Source organism: Manis pentadactyla, chromosome 3 (genome assembly GCF_030020395.1).
Source record: "Manis pentadactyla isolate mManPen7 chromosome 3, mManPen7.hap1, whole genome shotgun sequence".
Classification (NCBI taxonomy): Eukaryota; Metazoa; Chordata; class Mammalia; order Pholidota; family Manidae; genus Manis; species Manis pentadactyla.
Window position 1 is genome coordinate 102,671,545 of NC_080021.1, and position 24,798 is coordinate 102,696,342.

The following is a 24,798-nucleotide window of genomic DNA, read 5'->3' on the forward strand; positions in this document are numbered from 1 at the left end:
GGACCATTTGTTCACCACTGTGTGCTCAACACTTAAAACACATTGCCTGGTGCGTAATAGGTGCTCAAAGAAATATCTGATGAATAAATGAATAGTAAATGCCTCAGGAGAGACAAAAATGACATGATATAGGACTTTACAGAAGGAAGCTAAAGAAGGGTTTCTAGAGGATACAATATTTGAAACAGACCTAAAAAAAAAAAGTAGCATTTTTTCCCTGGAAGATGAGAGTGGCTCCAGCATCAGAGAACTGAAACCAGTGAAGACATCCACAGTGAAGCAGAGGACAGAAGGTGAGGAGGGGCTTTCATGAGAATTGGGATTAGTTAATTCTGTTATTTTGGGTTTGGGCATGTCAAAGGGAAAAGGAAATAATGCAAAGATGTTGGATTGGAGTTGGGTGGGGAGTTTAGTTTGAACATGTCCAATGTGAGAGCCCAGAAATCCAAGATGAGGGATCCTGATTTCTCACATTCAATCTGCTGCTAACAGCATGGCTTTTGTCTAAGCCATCTAATGGTCCATAACATGGGACTGCTGGGCTAATTTTTTATTGCTTAACTCGATTTTATATTGATATTATATATTCATTATATATTGATATATATAATCTATTACTTAGATTGATATTTAGTCTTATGAAAACTTGAGACTTAAAAATATTATTTTATTTTTTGTTTGTTTTTCTACAAAATATTACCATGTATATCATTCTGAGATGCCATTCACACACATTTTGTGTAGCAAATAAAATCACATTTTGGGGGCTTTTTAGGTCTTTTTACCATTTTCCCCAGGCTTTATAAATGACTTACACTCAATAATGTCTCTCACCTTGCTGTGTGTCTCCAGTAAATTCCCCAGCAGCAACTGAATATCCTATGTTAAAGAAAAGAAACAAACTAATCACATTTTGAAGGCTTTATAAATAAGCTGTATCTAGAGAAAAAATCAAAGAACTACTATAGCATTACTTTATTTAGAAATTTTGACAAGTTTTAGAACATGTAAGTTCAAGGGTCTATAAAGGGAAAAATTAATCAAACCAATATGAACATTTTGTACTAAATCCTGGAAGCATAATAGATCTCCTACTGTTGAGCATGGCAACACAATCAGATTCTGAGGTCACTTATTTAAAGAAGAAATGCTTCCTAAATGTGTAAAGTGTATATGGCGGCTGCTGCATGTTAAGGTCGATGACTGATCAGGTTCAGAAATGATATTCTGAAGATATCCTTTGTGCTCAGGTTTTGCTATTTCTGATCATCAATAAGAATACTTCCTAATTTTTTTAATAATGATTTTTTCCACAAATTTCACTTGGCTCTGAAGTGAGGTAGGTGACAAAATATAACTACAATTAAAAAAAAAAATTCAACAAGTAATCAAAATGCTGCTGTTATATATACCAAAGGTGGGAAGCAATAGTGATGAAGTATTGTGTGTTTTGCCCATAATAAATTTTGAGACCATTGTAGCAACTGGAAAGTCTCTTGTCCTTGCTCTAAAAACTGGAAAAGGCCCATCTGGTGTTCCTCCTGTTGCACAGTGCAGCACTGCTAAGACATAGTGGCTACTCCTGGCAAAACATTTAATGGCAAGACACTGTATGGTCACAGTCTCCCAATAAATAAGATACAGACTTTGGGGCTGAGACCGATGTTTTGTGTCTAGGAAGTATTCATATAGTTCAACTTATTGAAAATTTAAAAATGAAAAACGGTTGTTGAATTTGAAAAGAGAAAGTTCTATTAAAGAGCCATAAAATAGCTTGTCAAATCATGTAGGTGATATAGCATGCCTGAATCAAAAGAAAAGAAGAGTCCATCTTAAGCTAATAAGAAAAGCAAATTTTCACAAGATGCCAAATAATATCAAGTGAAAAATAAAATTTACATTTACATTTAATACATTTGTCTTTTGAGAAACCACAAAGGTCTTGAGCAATAGATCTCACCAAGGTAACTATCATCGTAAGAAGCTGGAGCCACTCCTGTCTGTTTTTCTCGAGCCAATTTCCTTAGAATATCCTTGAAGGAGTAATTTGCAATGATATCAGCAATACTGGCAGTGATCACCTGACCTGTGTTCAAGCAAATTAATACAGTAATTGAATGAGTGCAAAAGGCAGGTCCTCCCTCGGCAGATATGGAACGTCTGAACAACACATGCTCCCTTGAAAACCATCTTGGAATGATTGTCCCTTTCCTGTGAGAACTGCAAGTTACACTGATGTAGAGCTTTTTAATCTTCATAAAAGACCCAAGAACTACATAATTGTCTGAATTCCAATGCCTTCACCAAACATATTCCCTCTACTGCCAAAAATGCCCAAGAGGACAGAAACATGTAGATAAAATTTATGTTATTTAATTTTTAGTCTAAAACTTGCTAGCTGGAAGAAACATCACCTAGGCAAGATGTGACTTCTTACATATGGAGAAACTGAGATTCAAAGAGCCAGAGTGCATTCTCTAAGGGTTTTTTTTGTTTTGTTTTTGTTTTTGCTATTAGGATATTTGGCATTATAACCAAGGTCTTCTTTGGCATTCTAATAAGACATTTTGTGTCCTCAAAAAAAAACCCCAGATATATTAAATCTAAATCATTCAATTAATAGATTGTAAAATGTATCAGCTACGTTAAAGGAAGGAATTACACAATTTCTGAAGCATTTACTTTTTATGCTAAAATGTATAAATAGAGTATAGAATTATGACAATGAGAGGCAACAAGGTCCAGTGACATCCAGAATTTTAGCAAAAAAAGGAATCCAGGGCCACCAACATTAATACAATAAGAAGTCTGGATAATCTTTCTCAAAGTCACTTTAAGAGGTCTTGAGATATGATTGTATTGGGTGGATAAATATTCAAAAGATGGCCAGCACTTTTCCACTATGATTTCTATGTATCCCCTTATTTTTTATGGACATCTAAGGGACAAGTGTGATCTCATGCTCTTTGGGAGATAACTGGAGAAAACAGGCATTCAAGAGACTAACATTTAATATTAATTTTAAAGCCAGATTATTCTTTGGGAATTCACAGACAGTTCACAGTCTTTCCATATGAAGTCCAAAAAGGATACAACTGTCAAATCAGGCCATAAATATTTCCACGTGACTGTGCCTGAAAGAAACATTCTAATATTAAGACAACGGTATTTACACATGAATTTCTGAACAGTGGCTGTAGAATTTGCCAGTTTTCTCTGGGTTAAAGCTAATACTCCATTCCCTCCTCCCACATACACACTGCCTTTGCATGTTTCCTTTAGCTGTTCCTACAAGCATTATCATCTTAAGCCTGAATAAAATTTTAAATTATCTCTCTCAGACAAATGCTTCTATATCCCCTTGATATGGCTTATTTTCAGCAAATCATCTGTATCAGACATTCTTCCAACTTAAGGAAAGGAAAAATATGTGAAATTAATCAAGTGAATTAGAAGAAAATCTTTTTAAACAGAATTTTTATTTTATATCTTCTTGCTACACAAATTTTTCAGTTTGCAAAATAACATTTAAAGACTGCAATGCTAATTATTTGTTGTTCATAGATGGATGTGTATAAATTAAGTTTGACAGTAACTTCATGTAAGCTCTTCCATAAATCCATCTCTCCTGGATCTTTTCCATTAGCTTTTAAACATGATCAGGTCTCATTAAAAAAATAAACCTCACTCAACTATTCATCTCTCTCATAGTCTCAAAGATAGAGTACTATCTTTGTCTTAAACTTTACAGCAAAATTCAGTCTCTATTTTCTGTAATCTCTTTTCAGACAGCCCATCCACATCCATGGCTTCAGTCATCACCAGTATGCATGTGACACAAGTTCTTATTTTAGCCTAGATGTCTTCTCTGAGTTTAGTCCCATACATCTAAATACTTTTGTGAAAAATTTTGGATATTTCAAACATTTTCATACTCAACATAACCAAAAGCAGACTCACAATCTTCCCTTTCCAACCTGTTCTCTTCCAGCTTTTTCCATCTCAACAAGTGGAACCCACCTCTAGCCACTCAGTTGCAAAAGTTAGAAACATCATCTTGATATACTCTCTTCCCTCACCCACATATATCCAATTCATAATCTAGCCTGTTTATTTTGTCTCTAAAGTATCTCTCAACTTTCTCCTCTTTCTCAGTCTGTACTATCACCACTCTAAGAAGCAAACATCTTCATCTGGACCTTATACCTACCTTACCATATAAACTTCTAACTGGCTTATAACCTGAAAACTAGTTTGCTGATACTTCACTTTGGCCAACATCCCATCCATTTTTCATCTTGAAGCCAGAGTGACTTTTTCAAATCACAAATCCCATCACAGCATCCCATGCATACACTTCTCCAATGGATTCCCATTGTTTTCAAGTCAAACAATAAACATTTACTCTAGCTAAAGCCATCTACTTATACTCCTACAATCCAGCAGGGATTTCTCACTGTTTTTAGGATAAAGACAAAAACTGCTACCTCAGCCTGCCAGCCTAGCGTGGCCAGTGGGGACACCCACAACACTCAGTAACTCCTCCCCACTCTCTTGACTTTGGTCACCCAGGCTTCTTTCCACCTCACCTGGCTGCACAAATTTGGACCACAGGAACTTCTCACAGTCCCTTCTCTCACCTGGTTACCTTCTACTCAGGTTTCAGATCTTAGTGCAGGGTTGTTTGTTTCCAAATATGTTGACTTTAGGGCAGCTGCCAACCTGTGTAACATCTTTACAAGAATTAGAAAACAGCATCCCCTCTGGCAGATGCTACCCTGCACCTGGGAGCAGGTTTAGAGCTCCCTAAACAGAGCACAGGTTGTATTTCAGCCTCCTGTGAGCCAGTGTTCAGAAGACAAAACACACCTGCATGCAGCCACAGGGAGAAATCACCTGTACTCTCACGGCCCCATCAGGACATACCTTTCCTTCGTGGTGGGTATCAGGTTCAGGCCTGCAGTTTCTCAGGAACTGTGTGCCTACTGCATTAATGCCTGCATCTTTCCCCAGATAGTGACCTTGTGAAGGTGGGAACAATGTCTATCTTTACTCATTATCATTATCTCCAGAATCTAACACAAAGCCTGGCATAGCCTCAATAAATATTTGGTGAATAAATGAATTTAATTTGCAACAGAATCTCTTAAAATATCCTTTACATAACAAAGTACAATTGGAAATGATGTGTCATTCATTTTGAGAAATTATGAATATCGATATAAAATTAGCATAATAAAAAGTCAGTATTTCATGCTATTTGTGCTTCATTTCCTTGTTAGTAACAAGCGGGCATTTCTTCTGAGCTAACAGATCATACCTTGCCAGTAAAAACTTCCAGGTCCTCCTACAATAAGGTCTCCATTCTACAAAACAGAAGCGGCAACAATGGGAAAAGCAAAACAGATCTTTTAAAAAGGTGATAAATCATGTTAATAAGCATTGCTTTAACAATTTGCTATCCATAAAAAAGCAATTTTTAGGAGAGGCCCATACATCTGAGTCATGTAGATCATTGTCGTTCCTTTTTTGTTTTCAGTTATTCAGTGTGTTATATTATATCATTTTAATTTGACTCAATTAGGTAAATTGAATTCTTTCCCTTGAGAATACGTAAATTCAGTTTTTTGGCACTGCCTCAAGTAACCAAAATATCTACATGTTTAATGTTGTGCAGTTTAGCAGACATGGTAATAGAAAGGAAATTTGGTTCCTATTTATCTCAAGGCCATAGTAATTCCTATTTTTTTCCATGGATCTGCAGACCCGCCCCTTCCAAGGAGTGACAGCAGAATCTCCAGAGTGGTAAATATAAATTTTCTCTTCTACTTACAACTCCAGCTTCCATACTCGGCATCCTTAACTTTCAGTGGTGGTGGTGGGGAATGATTAAAAAAAAAAAAAAGATAATGATAGAGAATAAAACTTTCATATGTCGATGAAATTTTCCTATACTATTTCAAAACCATGGAATCTTTGTTCCCTATGTTCCTACCAGACATCTCTGTTTTTCAGTTTTGTGAAAGGATATGTGAATTTCAACACTAATGTTAAATCTGATTGGTGAATCACAGCTAAGAGATGAAGCAGTTTACAGGTTATGTGATCTTTCAGGAGCATTTTCCTGTTTTGAGATTTTTTTCATTTAAAATCGATTACCACAAGGGGTAGGAAGAAAGACTGTTGCTTTTCATCACATTTATTTCTGTATTATTTTGTAGGTTGTCATGTGTATCTATTACTTTAATAAAAATAAAGAGCAAACAAAAAAAATTTAAAGAGTTTGCTAAAGCAGGCTAGACATGTACCTAAAGGTTCATTTGTTATTATTGGTTATTAGGGGGTAGAAGCTGGAGTGACAGGCAGAGGGGAAAAAAAAAATTTCAGCTGACAATATAAATATTAGAAGCTACAAGACCAAAGGATTCACCTTAGAAAAATCCAGGCTAAATCCTGCTTGGCAGTAACCCTGGCCTTCAGGATCAGCATTACCTGGAATGATCAAAATATATAAATGTTATAACATCATCTTTCCCAAGATATATTTTAATAACCAATTCAGGATATTCTTTTGTTTTCTCTAGAGGCTCCTAATTTTAAAATGATCAATATGTTTTATATTTACTTTTAAATTCATTCTGAGTGATTTATTAAATATACTTCAGTATATTTTCTTGTCCGAAATAGCACTGTGATTCTTCAGTATAGGAATAACGTCTCTTGGAGCTATTATATTGGGTTTTTACAACTCATGTTTGTTTGAAGAAATAAAGTCTTCATTTCTCAACTATGTTCCAAGTTCTCCAATGGCAGTAATGTACTTCTGTGTTGCCAGTATGTTCTGAATGAAGCCAGATATGTCATTCTGAAAGAAATGCCTTGAGAAATGGAGAGCTGAGCATGGTCATGTGGGGTGTATGCTTTCTGCTGGGGGCGCCAACAAGTATTCCAATTTTTGTGATCTCTAATGGGAAATTGATTTTAAATTATTGTGTTATCATTAGGTAAATTTGGAAATGAAACTTCTGGTCACAATGAATCTTACAGGGACGTTGCAATGCTAATGCTTACAAAAGAGAAGGCTGTTGGCAGCCGCACCCAGAGGGTGGCGCTCAACGTGGGGCAACTGGAAAGTCCCATACTTCCCAGTTGCAAAATACCCTACGTCACAAAACCACATGCTAATCACTCCTTAGCATAAGAACCAATCAGATCTACTAAAAATTGCCATGCTAATGAAGCACGTATAGCAGCACCAATCAGCACAGAGCATGAGAGCTATATAAGCTGGCCCCTTTGTTTAGTCTGGGTCCTGCCCGACACATTTGTTTCACAAAGAGCTGAAGATTAAAGCTTTCTGCAGAAGAATCCTGCTGTTGTTGCGTGCTGTTCTTGCCGGCGAGGACGGGGCGTGCGACAAGTGGTGCCGAAACCCGGGAACCAGAACATCACCGGCACAGGGAGGACCCTTCAGACATCTGGAGAGGATTCAGAACTGCAGGATTGAAGAAAACCCGGAGTGGTAAGTTCCAAGAGACGCGCTTTTAAGGGTAGGGGCTGATGGTTCTCGGTAGATAAAGAGACACTATGGGAAACGCGCCGTCATTAGTCACAGCGCTGCAGACAGCGCTCAAAGAGCGAAATTTGAAGGTCTCCAGCAAAGTCTTAGGATCTTTTGTGAAGGAGGTAGACCGCGTCGCTCCCTGGTTTATCTGTTCAGGGTCCCTCTCCATCCCGAGTTGGGACAAGTTAGGGAAAGATCTTGATAGAGAAGAAGAAGAGGGACACTTGAGAGGAGGCACTAGACCACTATGGAAACTGATTAGAGCTTGCCTACAAGATGAAAAATGTGAAAAGGTGATAAAGGCAGGACAGAGAGCTTTGACAGAGATCCAAGAAAGCATGTCAGAAACGGAACGGGAGACAGAGCTAGCTCGCGGCCGAAAGAGGACCGCTAAAATGAAAGTTAAAAAACCCCAGAGTGAGGGGGAAAGTCCGCCCAGGGCAAAAGTGAAAGAGCTCCGAGGAGCAGGTGACTACCGCCTCGGAGAAAGTAGCAAGTACCCATGGGAAGAGTTGAGAGAGCTTCAACTCTCCGACAGGGAGCCAGAGGAGGAGCTCATATCCTCGGAAGAGGGGGGAGAGACCAGGACTGTGAAATGCGGAAGTGAGAGAACTAGCAAGGCTGAAAGGCAGACCAAAGAGAAAATGAAAGCAGGGTGCTCTCCGTCGCCCACTGCTCCGCCACCTTATGTGAGCGGTACACATACTTTCTGTCACCCAGATACCATACAAGCAATTAAGCAAATGTTCCCTGTGTTTGAGGACAATGGGGTACGCTCCCACCAGCCCCTGAGCCATAAACAAGTTAAAGATTTAGCAGAATCCGTTCGGGCTTACGGAGTCAGTGCTAACTACACCTTAGCACAGATTGAAAGGTTGACAGAGACAGCTATGACACCTACAGATTGGCAGTATGTGACTAAAGCATGCCTTACTAGCATGGGACAATATATAGAGTGGAAAGCATTGTGGCATGATATCAGCATGACCCAGGCACGTGCAAACGCTGCCGAAAGGCAACCCGCGTGGTGGTATGATATGTTGACAGGCCAGGGACAGTGGGTGGCCAACCAGACTGCCTTCCCCGCACAGGTGTACGCACAAATAAACGCGTGCGCTGCTAAGGCATGGAAAGCCCTCACTAACAAAGGGGAAGTGTCAGGCAATTTGACAAAGATTATCCAAGGGCCGAGCGAGCCATTTTCAGATTTCGTCGCTCGCATGATGGAGGCCGCGGGTAGAGTATTTGGGGACCAAGAGCAAGCTATGCCCCTAGTGGAGCAATTAGTATTCGAGCAGTGTACCAAAGAATGCAGGCAAGCGATAACACCCTGGAAACAGAAGGGGATGCATGCTTGGCTAAAAGCCTGCAGAGAAATAGGGGGACCACTCACCAATGCGGGCCTAGCCGCAGCTATATTACAAAGCCACAAACAAGCCAGAATTACTAATAAAAATATTAAATGTTTTCAATGTGGGAAATTAGGACATATAAAGAGAGAATGTAGAAGCCCAACTTTAGAGCACACAACCCAAAAGACCCCTGGATTATGCCCTAAGTGCAAAAAAGGCAGACATTGGGCCAATGAATGCCGATCTGTTAAAGACATAGAAGGGAAACCCTTAGAGCTGCCAAAAAACGCCCAGAGGGGCCCCCGCCGTCAGGGCCAGCAAATATATGGGGCAACCAGCACACAAGTGTCATTCGGGAGCAACAAAGCCCCCCAAGGAGAGCCACTCCAGGTTCCGCGGGATTGGACATCCGTGCCACCACCAGAATAGTGTTAACTCCGCAGATGGGAGTTCAACCTATTCCCTCAGACTTCAAAGGCCCTTTACCACCAAACACAGTTGGATTACTCTTGGGGCGCTCTTCTGCCGCCTTAAAAGGCCTTGTAGTCCACCCCGGAGTTATTGACCAAGACTATGAGGGACAAGTGAAAATTATGTGTTCAGCCCCCAGAGGTATCTACCCCATATCCCCAGGAGACCGCATAGCCCAGCTTTTAGTGTTACCTAGTCTCCGCGCCAATTACCCTTCCATCGCAGCGGAGAGAGGAGAAAAGGGTTTAGGCTCCTCCAACTACAATTCCGCTTTCATAGCATTAGACTTAGCAGACAGACCAAAATTGACCCTCAAAATAGAAGAAAAGAGTTTTGAAGGAATCCTAGACACTGGAGCAGATAAAAGTATTATCTCTGCAACCTGGTGGCCCTCCAAATGGCCTGTAACACAGTCCTCACACTCTTTACAAGGTTTAGGATATGAGTCTAGTCCTACCATTAGTGCCAAACCATTGAGATGGCAGGCGCCTGAAGGGCAAGAAGGTACAGTTACCCCTTATGTGCTCCCACTGCCAGTCAATTTGTGGGGGAGAGATGTTATGCAAGGCCTAGGCCTTAAACTCATTAATGAGTACTCCACCCCTGCCCAAGGCATGATGATGGATATGGGATACATCCCTGGCAGAGGGCTAGGGAAACATCAACAGGGATGCATGGAGCGTATCCTACCCAAAGTAAAAAATGACCGTCGCGGCTTGGGTTTTTCGTAGGGGCCATTGAAGACGCCATGCCCATACCCTGGCTTACAGAGGAGGCCATATGGGTTCCTCAGTGGCCCCTATCCTCTGAGAAATTGGGAGCAGCTCACCACTTAGTACAAGAACAGCTCCAATTAGGACATTTAGAACCCTCTGTATCTCCATGGAATACGCCCATATTTATAATCAGAAAAAAGTCAGGATCATGGAGATTGCTTCATGATTTGAGAGCAGTAAATGCTCAAATGAGGCTGTTTGGACCTGTCCAGCGAGGACTGCCACTCCTCTCTGCTCTACCCAGAGAATGGAAAGTAATCATAATAGACATCAAAGATTGTTTTTTCTCTATACTCCTAAATACCAAAGATAGGGAAAGGTTTGCTTTTACCCTGCCAGCTATTAACCATGAACAACCCGACGCCAGATTTCAGTGGAAAGTCCTCCCTCAAGGGATGGCAAATAGCCCCACCATATGTCAACTGTATGTTCAGCAAGCGCTAGCACCAATCCGCGAGAACTACCCCAAACTAAAAATTATTCACTATATGGATGATATCCTTCTCTGCTCCCCACAATCAGCAGAGGTAGAAGAGGCCTATGTAAAGCTCACTAAATCCCTAGAAACATGGGGACTGAATATAGCCAGTGAGAAAGTCCAAAAGTCTAGTATTAGCAAATTCCTAGGAACCACTATTTCCACAGATGTTATTTACCCCCAAAAGCTTGAGATAAGACATGATCAGCTGCGAACCTTGAATGATTTCCAAAGACTCCTAGGAGACATTAATTGGTTGCGGCCATTTTTAAAGATACCTACCACTGACTTGAAACCACTGTTTAAAATCCTAGAGGGGGACTCACAACTAACATCTCCGCGCTCTCTTACGCCTGAGGCAGTACAAGCTATCCACAGAGTAGAGCAAGCCCTTATGACAGCACAATTGAATAGGATACAATTAAATGAACCCTTTGAGTTATGCATCCTTCCTACTCCGGGACTGCCAACTGCTGTCCTGTGGCAACAAGGCCCATTGATCTGGGTCCACCCCCAAGCCTCTCAAGTTAGAACTATAGAATATTACCCAGCTGCCATAGCCAATCTCGCTCTGAGGGGAGTAAAAAACTCATTAACACATTTTGGGAAAGCTCCAGCAACAATCATAACCCCTTACAATATGGAGCAGATACAAACATTATGCGCTATGAATGATGATTGGGCCATACTTGCTTATAGCTTCTCAGGAACCTTTGATAACCATTTCCCAAAACATCCCCTCCTCAATTTTGCCAAAACTCATCCCCTAGTGTTCCCTCGGATCACTAGCCAAACCCCGTTGCCACATGGAGAAACAGTCTACACAGATGGATCCAAGACAGGTACAGGTGCCTATGTCCATAATGGCGAAGTTGTGACAAAAAACTATACACCCAATACTCCACAGATAGTAGAATGCCATATAGTTTTGGAAGTACTACAAACCTTTCATGGACCTTTAAATATTGTGTCAGACTCTAGTTATGTTGTTAATGCAGTTAATTCCCTAGAAGTAGCTGGACTGATCAAAGCATCAAGTTCGGTAGCTACCCTGTTCAAACAAATACAATCACAATTACTCCTTAGACGCTCTCCTTTATATATGACCCACATTAGAGCACATTCAGGCCTTCCCGGGCCTATGACCCAAGGCAACCACTTAGCAGACCTTGCAACTAGAAGTATAGCTTTCCCTCTGCTAGACCTTGTCGCCACAGCTTCAAAATTCCATTCACAATTCCATGTCACTGCTGAAACATTGCGCAAGCGCTTTGGCATAGCCAAAGCTGAAGCTAGGAACATTGTTCTTAGCTGCCAACATTGCTGCAGTTTTCTTCCCACACCTCATGTTGGGATCAATCCCAGAGGTATTAAGCCTTTGCAAATTTGGCAAATGGATGTGACACATATTTCTTCCTTTGGGAAGCTGAAATACGTACATGTGTCTATAGATACATGTTCGGGAGTCATCTTTGCCTCCCCATTGTCTGGAGAGAAAGTTTCCCATGTCATCCAGCACTGTCTTGAAGCTTGGAGCGCATGGGGGTTACCCCAAATTCTCAAAACAGACAATGGTCCAGCCTATACCTCTACCAAATTTGCTCAATTTTGCCATCACATGGGGATAAAACATGTCACTGGTCTTCCCTACAACCCGCAAAGTCAAGGGATTGTAGAGCGTGCAAATCGCACTCTCAAATCCTATTTACTTAAACAAAAAGGGGGAATTGAGGATGTACCCCCCACACCAAAAACAGCAATAGCCCTAGCACTTTTCACTATAAATTTTTTGAACCTGGATGCTAGAGGCCATACGGCAGCAGACCGCCACAATCAGTGGCCAAAAGACCCACAGGAACTAGTGAAATGGAAGGATGTATTATCTAACCAATGGAAAGGCCCGGATCCAATTATAATAAGATCCAGGGGAGCTGTATGTGTTTTCCCCCAGGGTGAAGAAAACCCCTTCTGGATCCCAGAGCGCCTGACAAGGAAGGTCCTGGACAAAGGAGATGATCTCTCTGTGCCTACTGATCCTGCTCTCGTCGCTGGGAACCCCGATTCAGGGAGTACTGAGATGGGGAATATTGTCTGCCTTTCCTAAGCCCATGCCCGTCCGCTTCAATGCAGCGGTTTTTCCACGTTTTTTTACTTCCAACTCTAGCATAAATCTGCCATACCTGGCAAAAGACACCATGACAGCTCCTTTGGGAGAAAACCGATCCTTTGTAACCGACGGATCATTATGTTTCACCACTAAGAATCTAACCAACTGTATCTCCCTAAAGCAGAGAAAATATGGCTGGTTCAGTGATCCGATAACGGGGATCGTGCTTGGGGGGCCCGAGAACCTAACGATCCCCCAGAATGTTCTCTGGATCAATGGAACATTTGTAGACCCTCCCGGAGGCCTTAACTCAACCACCAGCCTCCGTCAACCCAAATATGCTCCCCACTGTTTAGGTGATTATGAGGGAGAACCATGGCCCTGGACAGACTGCCAGTCAGCTACGGTGACTTGGGCAGACACACACCAGAGGTTCACTATCTCCCCAGATATGACCGAAGGTAGAAGTTGGGGAACAGCAATGGTAAAAGATAGCAATTACTCCCAGCCTATGAACAGGAATCCTTTTCACAAATGGATGCTGTGTGGCATTAATGGCTCTTGTACAGACCTGTCCCCACTATCCGCCCTTTTGGGTGGAGGAAAAGGCGTCAGCTACAACATGACCTATCAGTGCTATACTGATGTGAAATCCTCAAGCCCTACCACTCGTTTCTGTTCCCCGGTCAATTCTACGCAGGGAGCCCCCAGGCTCCCCTTCCCACCAGCTCCAGTATGCCTTTCCCCCCCATTCCTGTTTATCTTGTCCAATGATGGTTTTAACTCCTGTTCCAATACCTCCTGTTTTCTGTCTCAGTGCTGGGATGCGCTTAACTTTACCAATGCCTTAATAGCCCGTATTCCTCGTTGGGTCCCCGTCCCAGTAGACGCACCTAATACCATGACACTGTTTCGAGAGAAACGCGACTTCGGTGCTACAGCCGCTATAGTGCTTCTAATCTCCATAACCGCAGTTGCAGCCACCGCAGCTGGCATAGCTTTAGACACCTCTATCAAAACAGCTACAGAACTCAATAACCTTGCGGAATCAGTATCCTCTGCCCTTGACCATCAGTCCACGCTTGATGGCAAGCTGAAAGGAGGAATAATGGTCCTCAATCAGCGAGTAGATCTAGTGGAAGAGCAACTAGATGTGCTCTGGCAGTTAGCCCAATTGGGATGTGAGCGAAAATTTCACGCTCTCTGCATTACTAGCATACAATATAAAAACTTTACGCCAGCAGCTAATCTGTCACGAAGCCTGTCCCAGTATCTTTCAGGAAACTGGTCCCAAGACTTTGATGGAGCATTGGAAGAGCTACGGCGAGAAATAATCCACATCAACTCCACCCGGCTAGATATCTCCGTAGCAGAAGGACTCTCTTCCTGGTTCCACAGAGCTCTCTCCCACGTTAAAGAGTGGGCGGGCATGGCTGGGATGGGTGTATTCATGCTTGGAGGTCTCATGCTCCTACTCTGGTTGTTATGCAGGCTCCGTGCCCGACATAGGCAAGATAACGTAATCCTTGCTCAAGCCTTAATGGCGGTAGATATTGGCGCCTCTCCCCAAGTATGGCTCAACATGCTCAATAAAGAAGCTCAGCTTTAGCTTGAGGTAGCCCTTGCACCCTGAGCCCTTGTGGCATTGCACCAGGCCCGGGTACCTTATCGCTTACCTGCAGCTTTCCCTAAGAAACTCGCGGTGCAAGAGGGTCAAAGAAAAGGTCCAAGACCCTTTGTACCAGGCGGTCCCAACGTCTGCTAGAGGATGTGAGGCAAAGCACTGCAAGAGGTTTTGGACCCCTCTGAGAGACACGCCTGACTGCATAGGGGTAGATGCCCAGAGACCCCTCTCCAAAAAGGGGGCATCAAGAAATGTTTGCTGGAGGTCAGGCCTCTATCTCCGCCTCAGCTGACAAGTTCCGTCCTGAGTTTCTATTAAACAAAAAAGGGGGAGATGTTGGCAGCCGCACCCAGAGGGTGGCGCTCAACGTGGGGCAACTGGAAAGTCCCATACTTCCCAGTTGCAAAATACCCTACGTCACAAAACCACATGCTAATCACTCCTTAGCATAAGAACCAATCAGATCTACTAAAAATTGCCACGCTAATGAAGCACGTATAGCAGCACCAATCAGCACAGAGCATGAGAGCTATATAAGCTGGCCCCTTCGTTTAGTCTGGGTCCTGCCCGACACATTTGTTTCACAAAGAGCTGAAGAGTAAAGCTTTCTGCAGAAGAATCCTGCTGTTGTTGCGTGCTGTTCTTGCCGGCGAGGACGGGGCGCGCGACAGAAGGCTCTCTAGTAATGGCCCATTTTGTACTCTACCCAATATAATTCACTAACTGAAAGTCCAGTAGGACCTTATCATAGTTTTTTAAAAATTATAGGCAGGCCCCTATATGGATTCCCAGGGTATTGTTATAAAAAGTCTCTAGGACATAGGATCGGGAATTTACTTGTCACTTGTGCTTTAAGAGTCTCTCCAACTTCTAAAGTGCTTAACTTAAAACCCAAATGTATGCAGTTGGAGGAATCTCAATCCTTATATAGTTAGATATGAATGTATGAATAATTACTCCTTTCTTATCAAGGATTTTCCTCAGTGGAGACTAAAATAAGAAGGCAGGAAAGGAAATGCACATATTGTAGGAAAAATTTATGGGCTTGGCATGTGCCTGTTGGAGAAACTTTTTGAAACGGGGCTGGCCTTTCCAGCTTTTCCTAGAATGTCTTCTGTTTTTTCTTCTCTTTGGTTAGTACTTAGCTAATTTTAGCATTGTCATCATCCACTTTTTCCAGATGCTCCCTTTATATTTTAAAATACTGTTCTACTATAAATAGACTGTATTTTTTTTTTTTTGGATGGTAAGATCTGCTTTTAATTCGAATGTTAATTAATGCTCTGTGGCCTTTTTTTTTTAAGCTAACTTTTTTTCAGCTTATTGAGATGTACTTAACATATAAAAATTGCATATTTTAATGTGCTTATTTTGATGAATTTGGACATATGCATACACTTGTGATACTATTACCACAATCAAAATAACAAACATTTCTATCCCCTCCCAAAGATTTCTTGCATCCCCTTGTTTTTGTTTTCTGTGGTAAATACACTTAACATGAAATTTGTATGTACACAACATCTTACATTATATTTTCATAAAATGTTTTCATTATTTTGCAACTCTATTTTGTGGTTTATAGTTATGAAGGCTATAAAGTTCCCTAAAAGCTCATCTGTATAACCTTAAATGTCTGGGTACTAGTTTTCTAGAAGTTCATGTGTGTATTTATAGGCATCCAGAATATATATGAGCACATGCTATATAATTATGTGAACATGTATGTGAAATACTTAGTATATTTAAAAATGTATTTTTAATGCACAAACCTTTAAAAAAATCCTTTCAAAAAATCACCCTTTTGTTTTTAATATTGTAAGTTATTCAGGAAGGAAGACATATGACCATCCTTTGAAATTATTTTGCTTCAGAACAGGAAACTGAAAAAATTAAGAGAAAATACTAATTTTTCATAAAATTCATTGAGAAAATAACCAACTTCAAATGTTTATTTTAAACAGGGGCTGTAATAGAATGTGAGGTTCTTCCCTTCGCAAAGTAATTTTTTAAATCTTAGAACAATAGTTTATGGCAGCTGAAGGGATCTTTCTTCTCGGAACTTCATAGCATTTGTAAATTTTATAGTTGCCCTGGAGAACCCAGGAAATTATGCCAATTGCTCACTCCTATTTGTTGGCTTCCCAAGGAGAATGGTGTGTATAAACAATCTCCACTTGAATTATGAATGATCATAAGAGCTATAGACATGTCATTAATATGAATGAGCAGATTAGCTCCCATACTGCTTAAAGTATCCATGGACTGGGTTTGTGGTGTAAATGAGCATGAGAGGGTTCTTTAAATTCTTTTTTGAAAATAATATCGCTGATGTTTCTGTTCTGTGATATTGACCATATGGTCAGGAACAAGCTGGCTTTGTGTTAATGAACTGTGAACTCCTGAGGGAAGACAGGAAGTCTGCTCCTTGGGTGGATTTGAGGAAGAAGTATTCATAGTACGAGAGAGATCACAAGGATGTGAAAACTATGAATGTGTACTGCAGTTGAACAAATTCTTGGCAATTTACTTATCTATTCTGCACCTCAACATAAACTCCATTTTTACCTTTGTCAAGCTGTTCTTTTATTTAGGAAAATAAACAGTAAGTAAATTAGCATTATAATGTGCCTGTGTAAACTCAAGATGCAAGCCTACTTTAATTTATAAAAGTCAAAATGCCATGTGCTGTATTTTAATCTGAGCTCTCCCATCACATATGTAGCCAGTCAAAAGGCAGAATAAGAAACAGTGACAAGGTTTATAACTGGTCATCCTTGATGTTAGTTGGAAAAATATGATACATCAAGGCAAGAGGCATGTGAAGGATGGGCTCGTCGTTTTAGCTACAATTGTTTACTGTTGTGGGCAAGTATCTTTAGCAAATCATGAGAAATGATATATGTACGATTAATGAAAGAAGTTCACTGTTGAATCTCAGCTCTACCATTAATATTCTGAGTAAATTCAGGATTTTATTTGTTATCTCTCTATCTGACTTCTATCTTTAGAAAAGTAATAATGACCTCTCACTAAACCCAGGAACGCAGCACCTCGAGGAGAACACGAAGTATGCCTTTGCTGGCTCCTGCCCTTGCCCGGAAGCTCCTCACTTCCCTGCTCCAACCGTCATCTGCTCAGAGGAGCCTTTCCTGTGGCCCACCAGGCCATGTCACTCCCTGCGTACATTCCTGGCTACATTTTTCTTTGTAGCACTTTTCACTACCTGACATTACTTTATTAATTTATTCTTTTTTAAAATTATTTTCATTCAGATATAATTGACATATAACATTGTATTAGTCCAAGGTATATGACATAATGATTTGATATATGTATATATTGAAAAATGATTACCATAATAAGCCTAGTTAACATCCATCACCAGATATAGTTAGAAACTTTAAATTTTCCTTGTGATGAAAGCTTTTAAGGATCTACTCTTTTAGCAATTTTCAAATATTATATATAGTATTGACTATTGTTACTGTAGTCACCATGCTATATGTTACATCCCAGGACTTAATTTATCTTGTATTAGAACTTCATACCTTTGACCACTCATCTCACCCACCCTACCCCATGCCTCTGGCAACCACCAATATGTTTTCTGTATCTGTGAGTATTTTTTTTTAAATTCTTCATGTAAGTAATATCATAGTATTTGTCTTTCTTGGTCTGACTTATTTCACTTAGCATAATGCCTCAAGGTCCATCCATGTTGTTGCAAATGGCCAGATTTCCTTCTTTTTTATGGCTGAATAATATTCTGTTATATGTATGTACTATGTGTTCTTCATTCATTCATCCACAGATGGACACTTGGGTTGTTTCCATGTCTTGGCCATTGTGAATAATACTGTCATGAACATGAGGGTGCACATATGTCTTTGTGATAATGATTTCATTCCCTTTGGATAAATACCCAGAAGTGTAATTGCTGGATCTGAACTTACTTATTTATATATTTGTTCTCTGTCTTTCCCACTAGAATGTAAATTTCTTAAAGACAGGGTATTATTTTCTCTGTTCTGGGCTTTGTTCTCTACAACATAGAATAATTAGTGCTCAATGTGTTTATTAAACATGTGTTCAATAAATAATTGAACCTCATTATCAGCAAGGAAACCCTGTATTAAATCTATTTGAAATAAAATCCTATATTCACACACTATTCACTCAGGTGACATTTATCATGCTATGAGGCAGTGGCTGATAATATTTCAGTACTTTTAACAGAAAGTCACAAACTACTCACCAAAAACTTCACTAACAACCATCTGAGTTGGCTGTTCCTCTCCCAGCCCTTTAGATTGCTAATATCAGTGACCTCTTTATTAACCTTCTAATATCACTGATCAGTTCTTTCATCTTCATTGTTTTATTTCTATATTTGCTCATTACCTTGCCTAAGTTAATCTTGAATTTAAAAAATATTCCATGAAGTGGGGAAAATTTGCTTACAGTTTTGGGAATCTAATTTGGGATTGAGTCTTTAAAAATCAATATCCTGAAATCAGTTACTAGAATGCTATTTTCTAATGACATTTCTTTCCTTGATGTGGCCTTGTGAATTATCAAGAGTAAGAATGAAAATCCATTGGTTGCTTCCTGACAAATCCCAATGATCCTCATGACACATAGAAACTGACAGTTTATAAAAGGACTCTGAGTAAATCAGTCAATCAAAAATTCTGTCCCAAGCCTCTGGGCATTGCCCAAGATGAAGTGATTAAACAGCACTGCCGCAAAGATGTCAGTTGCTGACTTGCTTTAAAGGATGCTTCACTGGAAGATGCCTTGAACTGCTAGATGAGACTTGGACTCTTTAGTGTACAGAGCCTCTTTGAAAAATGGGGATTAAACACCTAAAGGAAGAAAGTGTATTATGCAGACAGTCTGAGTCCACAGCTGCCGAAGAAAGCAATGGCCACTGAAAACACAGGCTGGACAGAAAGCTGACTTCTAATGTGCCTTCCGATGCAGCGTGCTAACATCATTCCTGTGATTAATAAGTAAAGTGGGTGGGCAGCCTTCTTTAGATCGCGTAAATTTTGAATAGCAACTGAGTTCAAGGTTTAAGTAAGGAAACAATTCTACTGCAGTACATCTAAAAACAGAAATTTTCTAAACCATGGATAAGGTTCAGCAGAATTCCATGTATTGGCCCTCATGTCACAGAAAGACATCTTGTAAGGCTGTTAATAACCTTTACCCCATCTCTTTTTCCTTATCAGTGCTGTGTTGACATGACTTGCTCTATCTACAACAGAGAAGCTCCTGAGCTAAATTTCAGTTTCAGGGAATAAAAATAACTTACTGTTTCGACAAGGAGAGTACTCAGCATATGCACTGAAATTCTGAATTGCTACATAGCAAGTGCCAACGGGGTCCTTTTCTGGTGTTGGTTTAAGAGTTCTCCAGTGATATAAAGGAGCACAGGCCTATGAAACATCAAAGACAATAGATATTTTTTATGTAGTTTCCTCATACTATGATTTGATATGACTTGTTGATTAATGTACATAAATCTAACAAACTATGTTAAATTATTAGGTGATTTAATTAGTCATGAGTACGTCAGTAGTCAGAGTTAGTGAAACATCCAAAGCCAATTTTTCAACAGTAATGCATTGTAGAATCACAATAAATTAAATATGACAAAAGCATAATTTTTTACCCACCCAGGATTTTAAATAAAATAAGTATAACCTGGGAAAAATAAATATTTCCTAAAAGCAAAGAACTCATATTTTCTTTTTTTAAAGAATTGGACTTACATAACAGCAAATAATCAATTAAAAAGTGAATGAATGAATCAGCGTTATGTCTCAAAATGAGAACTAGTTCCTTTCTTTGTCTAATCATTGCTTTAAAAAATTACTTCTAAATGAAAGAATGCAGACAAGTTTGCAAACCTGTTTTGTAAATTTTCCCAGTTTATTACTGAAGGTGTATCTTGTGCACTTTTTAAACAATAACTTTCATTTGGACATGCTACTCCCTTATCACAGTGTTCTGGGTTTTATTTTTCATTTAATCATCTTTATTCATGGCAAAACAAAAATGAACTTAAATAACAGTAAGAAAAACATGATTCTTGCATGAAATTCTATGGTTACTTCCCCGGGAGTTTGGATTCCAACGAGGGTATGATATTTGAAAGGATACCAAGTCCTCATTAAGTAAATTAAATAACATTAACTTTGCTAGGGATGAGACAGGCAATAAAAATAAATGTGTAGAAAGCATAGGTACTTTTTTGATTTCAGTTTTGCTAGCTCAAATCCTCCATAAGCATGTTTGACCTGATTATTTGAGCACTCATTTTTAAGGATACAGAATAACAGATTCCTAGATAGGAACCATCAGCCTATCTCCTCATTTGATAATATCACACTTAAAACAATGCCAGGGAAGTGAAGGCAGATCCATATTTTAAAGTCCTTTAATGATTCCAAATGTGTCTTTGGTAATCAGTCCAATGTGTGTGACTACTTTTAGTAAAGGTAACATATTCTCAAGCAAGAAGGGTGATCTACAACTTATATGCTCTGGTTTCGTGTCTCTATGTGTGAGGTCTTGGCCAGTACCTAATGGCCCTTTAACTCATATAAGTTCCCTTACGTTAGTCCTCTTAGTGAACTGACCGGTTTTATGGTTAATACATGGGTATGAGTGTTGAGAAGCAAGAAGAGGTTGGCACTGAAAGTGCTCACTGTGCAGTGTGCACTTGGTATCACGCGAATGGACCTCACCTGCCCTATCACCATAGGACATTTAAATGCCATGAAAATTCCTTCCAGTGTTTGCCTGCTGTCTGCTCTAAAAAGTTTTCCTTTTTAATATCTTCTCAGTTTCACACTAATGTGAAACACACTGATGTTTTATTTGGGCTTTGACCCCAACTTAATATATACACACATGATTCCTAGATATTCAAAATGATCTTCTGTTCATTGCATTTTGCAATTCTAGTAATTGTCACCCGGGTAGAATTTAATTCTTTATTCTGCTAACTTTCAGTGCTCGGAGAAAAAATTAACTTAAAATATACTTTATACTATCCTGTATTTCCTATCACACAATTTTGAAAATGCAAGCATGACCTCAAATTATCCATTTTATTATGAACATGGTGGATTATTTTATTTTCAATGATTCTGAAGGCTTCTACAAAGATTAAATATATACACAATTACATGTTACAGGTAAATTACCAAGACTTAAAAATCTATATAGTACACAACAGATTTTTTTAACTTCAAATAATTATTAGATATAAAAAGCTTTTTAATAGTAATTCATAAATCATACCCCAATAAAGAATAAAAAAGTTTTTAGCAATTCTGGAATATGAAAACTATATTAATGTAAATACAGTTCTGTAGAGAACATATTGTAAATTCTGAATTTGTAACTAGAGAGGACTATCTACATTTTATATATTACCTGTTTTATGTCAAGTTCTCTTTGGGGGTTAACCACAGACCAAATAAAGCAAGGCATTTCCTTCAGTTACTTCTTATTAAATCATAATTCAAGCAGCTTTAAACAAACCCTAATAGCCAAAGTTATTGTTTTATTGTTGTAAGGAAATCAAAGCCACCAGTTAAAAAATTTCCACAACAAAAAAATTTCCAGATCAGTTTGATACACTCATTTCTTTATCAATAACTAGACATCCATCATTGCTCAGAACAATAACAGAATCATAAAGTCAGAGCATTTTAAAGCTGAAAGATACCTATTGAGAGTGAAAATTTTTACTTTAAAAAGTATCAATGTACTCAGATAACTAAATGTAGTAGCTACATTTTAAAACTTTCTTTTAGTTCTAAAAAGGTTGAATAACACCATGGTAGATTAACTTTTAAAGAATCCTGATATTAGTTGTCGTATTTCTCTGGTCCATTTTTAATCAGCCCTTTAATTCAATCTTAATAAAATAATTACATCTGTAAGATTTAGCTTTTATTTTTCTACCTTAGTTGTTTTTGAAATATTTGAAAATATCTAACCAAATTCTGGCAAACAAACTTTATTTCCTATAGCATTAAACACTACAGTGGACTAATTTTAAGCACTAAATTTCTTTTTTCAGAATGTTATAGCTTATCTTTGAAAATCTGACATGTTCTCACGTCAAAGGAACTTCATAAATATGAGTTTTAAAACCGTTCTGTTTACATATTATTCCAAGCCCATGCCCCACACTCACCACGACTTTCCCCTTGTGCGTTCTCACTGTTGCTCCAAACCACTGATTTGATTTAAACTCTATAGGTTCCTTGGTTCCATTAACTCTGATTTTTCTGTTGTCTGACAAGGAGGACATGAATTATTAAAAATCTGTAAATCTCAGCAGCCATTAAAATATGTAATAATAAATTTTCAATAAAAATACTTGAAAAACGATTTGCATACACAGGGGAGTTTCTCTTTGCTTAAATCTATGCTAGACTTTTCATTTAGGAAAATACCAATCAACAAAAATACATACGTGAACATGACATTTCACAACTTAAAAAAACATTTTTTAATGACATTTTTGAAGATTACTGTAAACTTGATGTGGACTCTGACAGTCTATAATTTTGTCTCTCTATTTTTTTAAATCTATACTTTTGTAATTTGATTTGTATCACATTGAAGACCAAACATTCTCTAAAGAATTCTGAATCTTTTCCCATGGTGAAACACATGGGACTCTCCCTGCTCCAGGAAACACAAGTTTTCTCAGCAAGGGTTAGCAGGAATTGGCCTGAAGGACACCAAGGCCTTGGTTTTTAACTGAGTAACATGTCCACACAGTCACAGAAAATAACACCTTATCACAGTTTTGTGTACACTTTACAGATGTCAGCATGAGGGGGGCCATCTGGGTACAAATTCAACCCAATTATAACACACTTAAGATCTTAATAAAAAGAAGGCATCTTTTCTTTCACTCTTGATTCCCAGTCAATGTACTTTCTACTCAGTTGTATCTCCATGGTTCTAACTGGAGCTTCATCAGTAACAGCTAATGAAGTTTGAAAGACATTTGTCCTAGGGTATCTTATTTGTGTGTTTGCTTTCTTTGGTATGCATTTTACTTTTCTTGCTTGACTCTATAATAAATGTATTACAAAATGAACTTTTAACACCTATGAAGTGAGGCCAAAATATACATGTAATTAACAATTGAGTTTACATACGACTACAGACTTTAAAAAAAAAGCACAAATTATATATATGCAATCTTAACCTAAAATTTACATTTTGACAGGTTTGGGGAAGATCATGATTTCCTTCTTAAGAATCTTATGCTTTTGATGACTGGGGGCTTTTTAAAAAATTGAGTTTCTGGAAATCCTTACTCAAAATGTGCAAAACTGGCCAAGAATCTTAAAGAGTACAGCATTAAAAATGGAAATACAAGCATTTCTATTTGCATCAAGACACTTTGGGTGATTTCAGAACTCAGGAATGAGAATCTTTTCACCATTAGGTGGGTGACCTTGGGCAATGCACTTCTCTTTCGGAGTTTTGATTTCTTCTGTAAAAAGAGGCTGAGAATACTCTCCCCTGTTCCTCTTTCACAGGTGATTAAAGTCATAAAGATCACACAAGATAAGTGATGTGAAAGTGCATTTCTAAGCTGAGAAGTTGTGTACTACAAAAATCTTGTAGCAGTACAACTGAAGGTCCATACACTTTAAAAATATCTCAATTATAAACCTGCAAACTCAACCTAAGTCCAAGGGTTAGAAAGAACCTCAGACACACAAGTATAGTGTGCTGTTATTAGTGATTTGTGATGCTCAGCAATGAAGTTGGTAACACCTCACAAGATTGTCAATGTGACTTTGATTAAGCACAGGGAGAAAGTACTGCAGTGATACTGAGATTTCTAAAGTACTAAAAAGCCATGAAGAGAAGACCAGCACCTCAAAAATTCAAGTATATTTAAAGGAGATCCCAAAAGGACTTAATGAAAAGCAGGTTGCTGTGAGGAAGGACATGGATTATGGCAAAAGACAGAAGCCAGTTCCAAACTGGCCTTGATTTGCTAGAGAAAATGACAGGACGCTGCCTTTGTAATTCCTGAGGCATCTTTGCTGCTACCATAAGGTTGAACTCTGTACTAACTTGATTAAAAGTTTAAACTGTGGGTTATTTTCCACAACAAATTTCTTCTGGACCAGGAAGATAAGTGACTAGACTGCACTAATTCCATACCCAACCCAAGGGTTATAATAGAAAAGAATTTCAGTTTCCCAGGTCTCTCTGTACTGAGATGCATGTTGATTTAGTGTATCGCCCTTTCCTTGAATTTTGAGATAGACAAATCACCTTTTAAAAATTCCGTTTATTATTTTTATAAGTTCTTTGACTTTAAACCTAGTATTCTTATTTCATATAAGTAAAATATATTTGGGTT

At 39.0% G+C, this 24,798-nt stretch overlaps 1 protein-coding gene across 5 annotated transcripts in view; it reads right to left on the minus strand.

Moving 5' to 3' along the window:
* Positions 1–24,798, minus strand: part of ITGA8 (integrin subunit alpha 8) — a 162,172-nt gene that overhangs the window by 116,637 nt on the left and 20,737 nt on the right. For 4 of the 5 annotated variants that reach the window (XM_036908033.2, XM_036908031.2, XM_036908032.2 and 1 more), the window contains exons 3-8: positions 22,594–22,694; positions 19,693–19,816; positions 6,431–6,492; positions 5,321–5,366; positions 1,961–2,086; positions 835–879 (exon numbers count right to left, since the gene is read on the minus strand). In XM_036908033.2, the coding sequence (XP_036763928.2) occupies positions 835–879; positions 1,961–2,086; positions 5,321–5,366; positions 6,431–6,492; positions 19,693–19,816; positions 22,594–22,694 (504 nt within the window). The remainder of the gene's footprint in view (positions 1–834; positions 880–1,960; positions 2,087–5,320; positions 5,367–6,430; positions 6,493–19,692; positions 19,817–22,593; positions 22,695–24,798) is intronic. The other variant, XM_057498231.1, reaches the window with a different exon arrangement.